Raw genomic sequence first — 15,045 nt, 5'->3', positions numbered from 1 at the left:
ACGTCCCCTGCAATATTGAACAGTTGTTATAAAAACTGCTTTAAATTGTGTTATTAACTGTTATTTGAATACTTTAAATAAGTTGTCCTTACTTGAAAACGTGGCGACGCTGCAGCAGCGTCCATCTAATTTAAAGGTTTGCACCTTGTAACTGTAACATTTAGAAATATCCTGCATGTTTATTCAGTCACAAATGTCCATGGCGCCTTATTATTTAACACCTTAAAAAGTATCTGACTGGCCAAACTGTTTAGGATGCTATAGGTGACAATCCATCACCTACACAACAATGATTAGACTTTTTGTTAGGTGGATGTATTTGATTAATTTGTTGTTCTCCTTTGATCAATTTGTTTGTTTTGGATAGTATATTTTAAATGTTTCTCTTTTAAATATAGTATATTTTGTGTGTGGACACCTGGAGAAGCAGATCCTACCTTAGCAGCAGTTTTGGGGGGAGGGAAATAGAGAATAAACAATATTCTGACCATGAGCACCTTCAGCAACTCACTCAAGGATGCACAAAATAATAATACAGGTCATCAATCAGATTCAAACAGCCCAAAATATGCGTCTAAACAATCAAAATGGTCTTCAAATATTGTACATTATGGTGTTTGAAGGAGCTTCATTTTCCCATTTACAATAAATACCCATTTCTGCATCACCACATCTGTAGGAAAAGTGTTTTACAGCAAGCAAATGGGGAAAAAAATACTATCAGACAAGCAAAAACATTACAACAGTTAAAGAGGAAATCATAATCCATCCAATTTTTAATTAGTAGTATAAGTGCATGAGTTACAGTGGGTCATTGCTTTAAGGAGATGAAACACTGGTGTAGAAATAAACTGAATCAGTGATGTTTGACCTGCTGTTGTGTGACATGAATCTGATCGGGCTTGTAGAAAGGTAATCTGAGCAGATGTTGTTAGGGCCAATAATACACACACACACATACGCGCGCGCACACGCACTCCTAATCACAGATCCAGGCTCACAGCCAGAGCGCATCTCTCTCCCTCTCTCCTCTCTTTTCTCTCAGATAGTCTCTGTTCCAGTGAAGTTCTTTTTTTTCCCAGGCTCCATTTTCTTCTGTTCTGCTTTAATCATTAGATCCTTCAGCCTACAAATGTACACGCGTGGAGCAGATAAAAGACAGTCTGGAAACTGTCGCGTGGTCTACTGTTTTGTGTTGTTTTCTTGCTTCTTGGATGCGGCGCGTGCACAGATTCGCTACTCAATCCCAGAAGAGCTGGAACATGGAGCTTTCGTTGGCAACATCGCGGAGGACTTGGGCTTGGATTTGGACAAACTCTCTGCGCGCAGATTCAGAATAGTCTCCGGCACCAGTAAGCAATACGTGGAGGTGAATTTAGAAAATGGAGTGTTGTTTGTCAATGAGATCATCGACAGAGAAGAACTGTGTGAGCAGAGTTTGTCCTGTTCTTTTCACTTACAAGTGGTGATAGAAAATCCACTGGAGCTTTACAGAGTAGAGGTGGACATTCTGGATGTTAATGACAACTCTCCAAATTTCCCGTGGACGGAATTTAATCTGGACATATCGGAATCCGCTGCGCCTGGATCTCGATTCCCACTCGAGAGCGCACAGGACTTGGATGTCGGGTCCAACTCGTTGCGCACCTATTTGCTGAGCGTAAATGAGCATTTCATTTTGGATATTCAGACGCGCAGTGATGGTAGCAAATTTGCGGAACTGGTCCTCCAAAGCCCGCTGGACAGAGAGCAGCAGAGCACGCATCAGATGATTCTAACAGCGGTGGATGGAGGCGCGTCAGAGAGATCCGGCACTGCGCAAATCGATATTACCGTCTTGGACGCAAACGATAACGCGCCTGTGTTTGATCAGTCGTTTTACAGAGTGAGACTGGCTGAAAACGCACCCAAGGGCACAGTTGTCATCAAACTCAACGCGACCGATTTAGACGAGGGTCCCAATGCTGATATTACTTACTCTTTCAGTGGCCACGCGCCCATCAAAGTGCGCCAGCTCTTCAGCGTGGACTCGCGCACGGGAGAAATCAAAGTCAAAGGGGTGATCGATTATGAAAAGGCCAGGATGCATGAGATCTATGTGCAGGCTAAAGATAAAGGGCCGTCCGCCGTTGCAGTTCACTGCAAAGTGCTGGTAAATGTCTTGGATCAAAACGACAACCTTCCTGAGGTGATCTTGACCTCAGTGTCCACACCTGTGCAAGAGGACGCGCCCCCGGGAACCGTGATCGCCGTGATCAGCGTGATGGACAAGGACTCGGGTGAAAACGGGAATGTTGACTGTGAGATTCCGAACCAGATTCCATTCCAGCTCCACTCCTCCTTTAAAAACTACTACACACTTGTGACTTGTGATTTTCTGGACAGAGAGACAGTGGCCGAGTATAACATCACAGTCACCGCCCGGGATATGGGCTCTCCACCTCTCTTCACCAGGAAAACCATATTAGTTCAGGTGTCTGATGTGAACGATAACGCGCCTCACTTCAAACAGCCTTCATACACTGTGTATTTGGCTGAGAATAACGCGCCAGGCGCATCCATTTGCTCTGTGACTGCGCTGGATCCAGATGTTGGCCAAAACGCATACATCTCATATTCAATACTAGACTATGGTGATATTCGGGGGATGCCAGTGACCACATATGTGTCTGTAAACTCGGACAGTGGGAACATTTACGCACTGCGTTCCTTTGACCATGAGCAAATCAAAAATGTTCAGATCACACTTCTAGCGCAAGACGCAGGTTTCCCTCCTCTGAGCAGCAACATGTCAGTGAATATCTGTATTTTAGACCAAAACGACAACGCACCTGAGATTGTGGCAAACGCTCAGCAGAGGGGCACGGAAGTACCACCAGTGCCAAGGTCTGCTGACCCCGGGTACCTTGTCACCAAAATCAGCGCGGTGGACGCAGACGCGGGTCAAAACGCGCACATTTTCTACCAAATGCTCCAAGCGACAGAGCCGAGCTTGTTCAGCATCGCTCTGTATACAGGCGAAGTCAGGACGATGCGGCCGCTGACCGACAAAGACGCCGCGAGGCACGGACTAGTCATTCTGGTGAAGGACAATGGTCAGCCAGCGCTGTCTACCACGGTTTCCATCACTCTGTCAGTAGTTGACAGCCTGCCAGATACAACGCCAGATTTGGATGAGCTGTCACTGAGCCCCGCACATCACAGCTCCAACTTCAGCCTCTACTTAATCGTGTCTCTAAGCGCAATCTCCTTCACATTTCTGGTGGCTATCATTGTCCTGGTGTCAGTGCGGAGGGTGAAGGACAGACCGTCCAACAGGGAGTCCAACATCCCCTCCCTCTGCTGCTGCTCTGCCTCTCAAACCTCCTCCACCACAGACGTTTTCAAAAAGACAAACCTAAACGCGCGGATGGCCACAGGCGCGTCTGGCTGCGCGGAGACGAACAGCAACGGCGCGCTGCCGCAGGTGTACTGCTATCAAATGTGTCTCACGCCAGAATCGTCCAAGAGTGACTTTATGTTCCTAAAGCCGTGCAGTCCGGTCATGTCAGTGCGGCAGAATATCGCCAAGAGCACAGACTATCTGACCTCTGGTTGGAGCGCACTGGACCGCAATGAGCTGAGCAACAATAGAGCAGCGACACCAAGTCAGGTAACTAACCCTGAACACATATATACATACATACATACATACATACATACATACGGGCATATATACATGTATATGTATATGTATATATACATACATATATATATATATATATCTACATATATATACATATGTATATATATACATATATATGTATGTATGTGTGTATTTATGTACACTACAGTTAAAAAGTTTGGGGTCACATAGAATGGTCCTTATTTTTGAAGGAAAAGCACTTTTTTTCAATGAATATATAACATTAAAGGTGCATTATGTAATACATCTAAAGCAACTGGCTGTAAAGTCCTCCTAATATGTCACAGAGACTCAGGAATAATGTTCATATAACACACTGAACTCACCAACAACAACAGTACAGCCAAAATAATCGCTTTAAAAAAATATTTTGCAGACTGCAAATCATGCGCCACCTACCGCCGTCTACCAATCACTGCAGTCAGTAGAGTCTCAGCTGCCGAGCAACCACAGGTTGCCAGTTACGTCAGAAAATGAAACCTAAAAGACCTCGGTATTTTGAATTTGAGTATAGTAGAGTGGTCACACTCTTACATATGGCGCCTTTAAATAATCAGAAATACACTATACATTGTTAATGTGGTAAACGACTGTTCTAGCTGCAAACATCTGTTTTTTAATGGAATATGTACATGTGTATAGAGGCCCATTTGCAGCAACCATCTAATGGTGTTCTAATGGTACATTGTGTAATCGTGTTAGAAGGCTATTGGATGATTAGAAAACCCTTGAAAACTCTTGTGCAATTATGTTAGCACAGCTGAAAACAGTTTTTCTGGTTCTTTGACGAAAACAAAGTTTGGAGGGAGAAATTATTATTTGGAATAAAAATAATTAAGTCAATGTCTTGACTACATTTTCTATTCATTTTACAACTATTTTGATGAATAAAAGTGTGAGTTTTCTTGGAAAACAGAAAAATTGTATAGGTGACCCCAAACCTTTGAATAGTAGTAAATATGTATATGTACTAAAACACTGTTAGGACTATTAAAACCAAGTTTGAATGAATGTTGAATGTAAAATGTTATCGTAATAGAATGTTGAGGGTTAATATTATTAATTCCACATATCCTGACATTACCAGTTTGCTTTAGGGTAAAGGGGAGGGAAAGGCTGATGATTAAGTATTATCTATTAGCACATGTAATACCCTACATTTCCCTGCAATGTGGGCAGGTAATTACAGTGTGTCAGGTTGTGTGACACTAACATAAAAAGGTGTTTGTGCATGATAAAATACATATTTTGTCACTGGCTTAAGAAAAAAAACAGAATTTGTTAGACTTTTTTTCCTTCTTATCTGCATTTGTTAATGCCTTAAGTTATTTCATCATACGTCCATACACAAGCTGTTCTTGTACTGATATATATATTTTTTTTCCCCTCTGTTGCAGCTGAAATATTCAAACAAGGACTGGACATGGACCAAGAACCAATGCAACTCAGCATACAAGAGGTGAATACACATTTTAAGCCGATTAACATACATAAACACATATGTATATATATATATGTATGTATACATACATACATACAATATATGTGTATATATATGCATATATACATATATTGTATATATATTGCTTCATTATCTGTTTACAGGAATAGTTCAGCAAATATGGACGGCACAGTTTCTCATCAACAAATATACCATGCTGATGGTTTTTCCTGCCCGGTGGCACCACAGTACTGGACCTGGGGGAATCACATGAAAGGTAGGCAGGGGTCATCATGGCTCATTGTTTTTTGCATGAAAGAGTGTGAGGAGGAGGAGGAAGAGGGGTATCCTCTGTGTGCCCGTGTTAGAAGATTCAGTCTGGAATATAAAATGGCAAACCAAACAAAGATAGGATTTGTTTTAAATGCATCCACATGAGGATGACTTAAACTCCTGTGAGACGTGTTTTTCTTTTGAAAAGCACACACACACATTCAGATCAGTGATATTGTATGCAAATACGAGGTTTTAGCATAAATAATCATCTGATAAAAAAAAAAAAAACCTGTAATTTATGCACATATTCACAGACTGCAAGATTTCGCTTGAGGAGGAAACGGCCTCTAACCGCTCGTGGACTCCTAAGTTGACGCAGCCTCATTGTGACGCACCCGACTACCAGCACAATGTCTACATTCCTGGCGCCACATCTGGCTCCAGCACACTGAAGCTGACACCCACTGGAGAGCTGGATGTGTACAATACCTTCTCTACCTTCGGGAAGAAAAAGAAAGTCATCTCAAACTATCAGCTACCTTTTGATAAAGCCGAAGATCTATTTAAATGATACACGCAATAACTCTAACTGTGTACACTCTCTGTAAATGTGAAATTCTCCCGTTCCCAGTTGCATTGAATACCACTCCTCCACAACAGATATACTATTTTTATAAAAAGTGAAATATTATATTATTATATAATGTTATATCGTATTATGTTATAAAATATTAAAGCTGGGTAGCAATAATAATTTTATTATCGCTGTTCTGATGGTCAATAATGGACATTACAGACATGTTTTTGAGCCTAAAATGAAGTAGTACAGTGTAGAATAGTTTACACCCCCGCATTGCTGCTGTTTTAGTGAGTGATTTACAGACTTGATTAAACTTACAACCCTTATACAATCATTCTTCAAAAAACCTGGAACATTGTGTTTAAGACTATGGAGCAATGTGTTCTAGTAGGAGGCAGTGAAGTGGAACAATGGTTCAGTATTTTAGTGTCAAGTCATTACACTGAGGTTTTCCATATATCATTCCCCTCAGTTCAGAGACATTTTCCTTGTGTACAGACAGATGTCGCCTCCCGATCAATGCTGTGTGTCAAAGCTGTGAATCAACGAACTATAGCAATGATGTTCAAAGTAGAGGTTTATATTGTGAAACTTCAAAAATGAAGAAAAAAAAGAACAACTGTGGATCTTGCTTGCACTTCATTACTGCACTCAAGTAATGAAGTATGAATACCACCTGTACATCTTCATTAAGGAGTCGTGTAAATAAAAACATAAAATCAGTCATTTGACTGCTGTAGTCAACTGAACTGATATTGTTGATAATATCTCAAAGGACAAATACAAAGCAGACAAAAACCGGTCAAATTATGCTCCTGTCATCATAGTACAATCACCTCTCACGTTTCAAAAAATGGATATACAAATGTTGTATTTGTATTTATCATGTGCTCCTTATCTTCACAGTCACTCTGTATACACTGTATTAATAGTTATAGCAATAAATGTGTCTTCAACCATGTGTCGATTTTCTACAGAAATGCCTCCTGTTCCACACAACAACAAAATGAAAATTAGTGCAATCTATAAAGTATATGTCAGCTGCTTTATCTCCCTGTTCTGAGTGGAAACTGGAGTTTGTTAACTGCTCACTATCCTGCACCAAAGTCCATAAAGAAAACCTACGCCTTTTGGCTCATGGGGGACACAGGAGCTGCTGGACGTTGCCTCGTGTGGTCAGTTTGCATCACTGCGGTAAATCTGAACATTTGAACTTATTGATGGAGGCAGCAGTGGATCAACAACACGTGTGCCACAATCATGTCGTAAAAACACAAACTTCAGTTTCCAGGTGGCTAACTCTGTCTAACAATAAGTTAAAGCAGCAAGCATAAAGTTAAAGTATCTGAATTTATAAAGAGCTTCACTCACACTTTCATACAGTGCATCTATGTGCAGTACATTTTCTTGCCCAAAGAATTGACAGCTCTTCTTTTTGACTTGTGTCCCTGCTGACAGTGTCTCAAGCTGGTTCTCAGCATCTGATATGTGTCAGTGCACTGAACTTTCACTTTAATCCCCATAGAAGCTGAAGGCAAGAGAGCAGTGATATCCCCATTCTTTTACATTGAAGCTCAGCATATCATGCAACCATACCTCTTTAAATTCAGACAGTAAACTCTGGGTTTTAAACTACTATTGTGGCAATTGTTCCCAATATCCATAATAATAGCCATTATTGTCATTTGTGCTTTAAGTTCAGAGGCAGAACATAAGCCACTGTTTCTGTTCAGAGTCACAATCATTGTAACTGTGTCTTTCCATCACTCAGGAATACACACAGCTCCAACTGAGCTGCAGAGTTTCCCTGAAATACCCACTAGAGGTCACCTTTTACCTACAGAGAACTTCTGTAATGGCCACCCAGTTGATTATGCATTGTAAAAATGCATAATCAACTGAAAAATTATCTCCAGTATGTAACACGTACAATTGTCATTGGTACTCATTTAGGAGCTCATTCAGCCATTTTAAATTATTGAATTTAGCGCTGTAATATTTAAAATTTGCATCTGCAGAAACAAAACTAGCAACCCAATACCTATTTATAGTCTTTAAACAGGAAAAGTTTGCTTCTATAAACCATATCAATCTTAGTGTGGCTGTTGTCTTTCTTACTTCTTCCTACAACAAATAAAAACTAAAAAGTGACCCTGGAAATACAGCATCGGTACATGTGAGAGAACCCTGAAATTTGGACATTAAAGAACAGAAACAAACTTAAAATTTTAAACAAAATTAATGTAAAATAACATCATAAACACTACTTTTTTTTTACTCTGGGTGTGGCAGACAAAGTGCAGAGCTGCCTGTTAGTATTTGAGTTGTCACTGGATGGCGCTAAAGGACACAACATAGAAACAGCCAAGAGAGCAAGAGTAGAGTGAAGACTGTGTAGGCTCACGGATCTGCTGAGGATGTCAGCAAAATGTTAATGGAGAAAAATCCTACAAGAGAGGTACCAAATGCAAATGTAACTTCCAAATATTATTTATCCATTTCAAATCCCAAATTATGCAGATATCTGCTTACTATTCTAAGCCATGCCATCATTGGAGCAGACTCAATATTGCATCTGGAATTGCCACAAAGGAGGGATAATCCACACTCTACGAGCCTCAATAGGACTTCAAAATATCTCGAGCTGGCCTTTCTTCTTTTTCTCCACTCATTAGACACTTGACATATACTTAATCTTTGACATTGATCCAAGACCATCCTTAGATTTTTGGGCCAGAGGAGCTTCTATCAGGGCTCCACGACTTTGAAATGACCTGCCTGAGGAGATAAAGCTCACAGAATTGGTGTCACTAGAACAACCAAGGGGGCTTTTTGACCATCTATGATTCTTTTTCAGGGTGATAACTTTGTTGAAATCTAACATATGACCCTGACTTTTAATAAATGTGGGTCTACCTTTAATTACCATAGTAAATTTGACCATCTGCATTATAGTAGGTATAGTAGTTGTTTTATTTATGTTAGCTTAGCTTAGCTTAGCTGAGGCCGAGTCTGGGAAGCAGATTACGATAGAAACTGGTCTGTGGGATCGCCTAACAGAAGCCCTGATAGTAATTTCATGATGAGTCAGCGGTCCCTGTTAGGAAAAAGAAAACGCACACTGGACTCTCATAGCTGTACTTTTGAAAAATCGATGCAACAAGCATTAGTAAACTATCACAATTACTAAAATCAAAGACTGTCATTGTCAGGTGGTTCCTCACTGTTGCAAGCAGGAATCCTGAAGTTAATTTCAATACCTCAAAATATTTTAAGACCTTATCGCCACTTCAAGCTGTAATCAGCAAAACATATTTAACTGTTTAAAACAGTTTTAATTTGCAATTAAATCTATAGAGCACAACCATACAAAGGAACTCATAAGCTGGAAAGGAACAAAGCTGAAAGAATAAATTAAACCAAACGCAAGGTTTATTAACTCATTATGGCAATGACGACAATGGACGTCAATTCAAATAGAACCTTTCACTGTCAATGAAATCTCATGAAAGAAGAGAGTCTACTCTTTCTTTTGGCAGTTTCGGTGTTTACAGAGAACGCACGTATATATACATACACACACGTATATATACACACACACACACATTCATTTCATTCATTATCTCTGAACTTAATTATCTCATTATCTCTGGAGGGAAAATATCTCTTTATCACAAGAAAATGGAGGAAATAAAATGAGCAAACGGGGATAGACTAATAATATCAACAACAGTTTAGTTTAAGATATATTTCTCAAGCTATTCAGTGGCTTCAATTCATTTTATTTTTATGAAAAAGCCCCCCCAAACGCCACCACCGCGCAGGCTGCATAGATGCTGGTTCCGCCCCTGCAGAGCGTTGGCGTAGAGAGAGCCAGGCTCCTCCAGATTCACTGTACTGTGCATGGCCTTTACTGCAGCTGCATCTACAACTCGTGGTGGCAATAATGAAACCGGCACCTTATTTTATCAAGACAACCTGATCTTAACCACGGAACTGTTTCATTTCTATCGCTGAAGGAAAAATACCACAATGGCTGCGCTCATATTTGCGCCTTTATGGACACGAAGGGTCGCGGCTGTTTTCACATTTATTTCACTGTGGGGATTAGCGCTCTCCATCACTCGGTACTCTATTCCGGAGGAGATGGAGGAGGGCTCCTTTGTCGCTAATCTCGCCACAGATTTGGGTCTGGACGTGCACAGTTTAGTGCAGCGCAGCGCGAAGCTCGATGTCATCCACAGCAAAAAATACCTCGACATCAACAAAGAGACGGGGGAGCTGGTCATCCGCGAGAGGATGGACAGGGAGAGCATATGCACGACTAAAACCGCCTCGTGCTTTCTGAAAATGGATGTCATCCTCGAGAACCCCATTCGCATCTTCAACATCGAGCTCGAGATCCTGGACATCAATGACAACGCGCCCGTGTTTCGCAGGAAGACGATGCTCTTGGACATCTCCGAGGCTACCCCTCCCGGTGAGAGGTTCTCATTGACGAACGCCGTGGATGCGGACGTGGGAGCGAATTCAATCAAGACCTACTATCTCAGTGAGAGCAAATACTTCATCATTGACATACAAACTGGCAGCGATGGCTCTAAATATGTGGACTTGGTCCTTAATGGTAAATTGGACAGAGAGGAGCAGGCAGTTCATAATTTGATTTTAACTGCTGTGGATGGAGGCGTACCTCCCCGTTCTGGCACAGCCAACATCATTATTAATGTCCTGGATATCAATGATAACGCCCCCCTCTTCAGTCAGCCGCTGATTGCAGTCAATATTCCAGAGAACTCAGCTGCAGGGACAGTGGTCCTGACCTTAAACGCATCAGACTTGGACGAAGGCTCAAACGCGCAGTTAACGTACTCATACACACTGTACACCTCAGAGAAGACGCAGGAGCTCTTCTCCCTCGATCCAAACTCAGGGGAGCTCAAAGTGAAGGGGGTGCTCGATTATGAGGAGAGTCCAAGTTTCGAGATGTACATCCAGGCTCAGGACAGAGGCACAAACCCGCGGTCAGGGCATTGTAAAGTGACAGTGTCTGTCACAGATCTGAATGACAACTACCCCGAGGTGACCATTAAGTCTCTGAAAAGTGCCCTGAGTGAAGATGTCTCTGTGGGGACGCTGGTCGCAGTGGTCACCGTCAGAGACAGGGACTCGGGAGACAATGGCGAAGTGGAGATGACCTTGAATCAGCAGGAAATCTTACCGTTCGTGCTGAACAAATCCTCAGAGGGTTACTTTGAGCTGCTCGTGTCAAAGCCACTGGACAGAGAGATGAGGGGCAGATATGACATCATACTCAGGGTGACAGACAAAGGCTCACCGCCCTTATCTGAAAACGAGACCATCATTTTAGACATTTTGGACATCAACGACAACGCACCTACGTTCCCTCGATCCTTCTATACAATCCATGTTGTAGAGAACAATGTACCAGGAGCATTATTGACATCCCTAAGTGCACATGACCCAGATTTAAACGAGAACCAGTATTTGGTGTATTTCATAATGGAGAAGGAGATCGTTAACACGTCTATGTCAATGCTGTTCTCCATCAACCCTGAGAACGGCGACCTTTACGCTCTGAAGACCTTTGACTACGAGCGAGAGAGGGAATTCCTCTTCCACATTGAGGCGAGAGACTCTGGGATTCCCCCGCGGAGCAGCAACGTAACGGTTCACATCATCATCCTGGACCAAAACGACAACACCCCTCTCATCGTGTCGCCATGGCGAGCACAGGGCTCCGTGGTAGAGGAGGTGATTCCCAGGTCCACGGAGAAGGGCCACTTGATCGCCAAAGTCATCGCCATTGACGCAGATTCTGAGCAGAACGCCAGAGTCACATATCAGCTCCTGCAAATCAGCGACGTGTCTCTCTTCAGTCTCGATCAGTACAATGGGGAAATCCGGACAACAAGGATGTTCAGCTACAGAGACCCAAGACAACAGAGGCTTGTCATTGTTGCCAAAGACAACGGTGAACCTGCTCTCTCTGCCACCGTCACCATCAAGATATCAACTGTGGAGCACGTCATGTCCTTTTCAGAGACGACAGAGTTGCCACTCGATTATGACGTCTTCACTGACTTAAACTTGTACTTGGTGATTGGTTTAGGAGCTGTGTCATTTCTGCTTCTGATAACCATCCTGGTTATTATCGTGCTGAAGTGTCAGAAACCAAAGCCAAAGGCCATCAAGATGCCCCCAGGGAATAGAAACAGTGTGATCAGCAGAAACAGCATGATCAGCCAGAGAAGCTCGACCATCGCAGATTCCACGCTGATCTCCAGCGATGCCTACTGGTACAGTCTGTTCCTCGCAGAGACAAGGAAAGGTAAAGTGGTGGTGAGACAACCCATCATTCCAAAAGGAGCTGGCTATTTCGTGTCCAGTATACCCAGAAGCATAGGGCCAAGTGAGACCACAAACTCCAGAGCTTCCACACTTGAGGTATGTATAAAGAAGCATAACAAATAACTTGTTTTTGGACATTGTGATTATTTTTAATCAGGAGAAGTTTTGTAGTAATTAGTAAATAGATTATCTGTGCAGAGTTGTAACTCTCCAGTGGTGAATATTACACATTTAACCACATAACTAAAGCCTCACATGAAATATACATACTTGTTTAATTGGTCAATATGTGTTCACTGCTTCATCTTGTTCTAAAACATCCTTTTCTGTCTGAAAACTGAAATGTGCGAGTGGCTAAAATCAATATTTCCTTGTGTCCCCTAATTTAAAGTAACTGAAAACTGAAGTGAAATTTACTTGTCATGATGCTAATGAAAAACCAAGTTTTGTGTGTTTTTTGTTGTAAAAATACAGATTCAGGTAGATTTAAGGTCAGTTATAAGCCTTGGTTAATTTATAAAAGATTAGTGTTTCGGTGCATAACGAGGCCACACAAACATACTCCACCTCCACCATTCCAAATTGAAAATGTGCCACTGTCCAATGGTGGTACTTCAAAGAAGGAAAGAAAGATGCTGTTGCTTTATTAAATGAGATGCAGCACACAGAGTCTTTAGCAGCAGACTGTTACTGTGTTAAAAGTGCTGAAACTGATCCAGATGTTGTTTGTTCTCGCGCAGCTGGACCTGCAGACTAAACCTGACACATTGCTATTGCTGTGCAAAGTTAACATCATGAATATGTATGAATACACAGGGGAATATGGAGAGAGATAGCGATAGATGACAAGAGCGAGGTCTTTGTATGTATGTAATGTCAGGTCTGGCTCGTAATTTCCATGTTCTGTCTCTGTGGAGAGCTGCCGCACATTTCTACACAGCCGTGATTCCATTCGTACTAAATTGAGGGTCCATTGCAGTGTTTCGCATATGCATACTTGCCCTAAAATTCTATTCCGGTTGCAGCAATTTCTCACCAGTAATTTGCCCTCATTTGTATGTCCTTGTATCCTTTGAACAAAGAGCTATGCAGTACATGTGCATACGTAAAAAACAACCAAATTTCCAAAGTTATTGTCTGCTCCAACACTTCTTACTTCCTAGTTCCTTTCAATCCCCACCATACAAACCACGACCACCAAATGCCAAATTAAGACCTTTTTTCCCCTCTTTTTTTAAAGCATGAATCCAGCCTGGCTAATGCCAGACAGCATCTCAATCTCATTTTAGATTTAATTAAAACGTCTCATGGCGATGGCTATCTAATATCGCAGGGGAGCTCAGTCGAAAGAGAGCTGCTCTTCGCCATGTTGGATGTATATAAAAGCTGCTAGACGCTGTTTCTCTGTTGTCATTGTGTTAAGCCCGCACCTCTAGCGTCCTCGGGGAAAAAATCCCCATTTGTGATCGTTTTTCCTTTTTTCAGAGATTCTCTCGTTGGCATCAGATCTGCGGAGTGAAACTTGCAGATTTGACTTGGTTCACCCAGGCTAGCATTAATCTGTGTGATTCTACAAATCTAGTTCAAGTTCCTAATTGTCTTTGGAGCGCAACTATGCATTTTGGCATTGCTCTCATCATCACACAGATCTTTGCTGAACTCATGTGGAGATTCATACATGCCACTGAACTTGTTTCTTTTTTCTCTTCTTAAGTACTCAAAATGAGAGGAAGCCCCTGCTACAACTGAAGGTATGCTGGTTGTTTACTATATTCTGTAGAGTCAATTGTCAATAATTGTGTAAACATTTTAAATCGGTGTGTTTGATTTGACTTGATGAAAACATTGTGTCTGGTAAACTGCAGATCTTTAGCATATTCCTTTGGGTCAATATGACTAAAATTGAGCACATTGAGTTGATTTTATACGTCTACTTCTGTTCCTCACAAATCCAAAAACCTCTGCTCTGATATCATGAAGTCTCTCAATCGAGAAGGCGCAGAGCTGAGATTAGAATTTAATTGGCTGCCGGTCAGATTTGTGCCACGCACATCTGGCTAGCTTGTCAGAGTGATGGCACAAATTGGGAGAAATGAGGATTAAAGGATTGTCCTTAATGGGTTTCTCAGCACCCCTAACACCCCTGAAAAGCATGGACTGTGTCAACTAAGTCTACATCCCAAATCTGTGAGCAGTGCCCCAGAGTAATGAGATAGTTATTTTAGATTTGGCCAACCAAATACAAAATAGCACACACAAATGCATGCTTTATTAACAGTGTCTTCAATATAGTAGTTAGTCGCTTGATGGTCAATGATGGTGGCAGCAAATGAGTCACAATCCACTGTTGCATGAGTGGGAACTTTCTACAAGAGACTATTGGGGGAATAAGTTCTGCTGAGGCTAATTTTAGTTTCTCTATGTCAGCAGGTGCCCAGAAGAGACCTGCCATGACGTAATCATCTCTTCGTGGGAGTCTGTATGAAACTTTTCCCCCCCATGACTCACAAAAAAAGATACTTTTCAAGAACTGTCCATCCTTCCAGCTGCTCTGCTCCAACCCTACTTTCCTCTCCAGTTCCTTCCGATCCCCAATATGAAGAACATTGACCACCACACGCCTCAGATTTGGACCTCTCCTGTCTTTTTTTTAAAGCATGAATCTGCATGATTCTACGGAACAAGTTCAAG

General features: G+C 41.9%; 1 protein-coding gene across 1 annotated transcript; it reads left to right on the top strand.

Annotated features, from left to right (window-relative positions):
* Window positions 1-1,132: 1,132 nt before the first annotated feature.
* LOC310940329 (protocadherin-10-like) lies at window positions 1,133-14,808 on the top strand (the record flags this gene model as incomplete). Its single annotated transcript, XM_083905275.1, has 6 exons — window positions 1,133-3,652; window positions 5,083-5,144; window positions 5,291-5,403; window positions 5,717-5,936; window positions 10,002-12,450; window positions 14,782-14,808. 6 exons carry the CDS (start codon window positions 1,133-1,135, stop codon window positions 14,806-14,808), a joined length of 5,391 nt encoding a protein of 1,796 aa, XP_083761401.1.
* Window positions 14,809-15,045: the final 237 nt, after the last annotated feature.

This window comes from Microchirus variegatus (genome assembly GCF_963457635.1).
Source record: "Microchirus variegatus genome assembly, chromosome: 2".
In the NCBI taxonomy this organism is placed as follows: domain Eukaryota; kingdom Metazoa; phylum Chordata; class Actinopteri; order Pleuronectiformes; family Soleidae; genus Microchirus; species Microchirus variegatus.
Note: the sequence above shows the minus strand (reverse complement) of the source record. Positions and strands in the feature narration are given on the sequence as shown.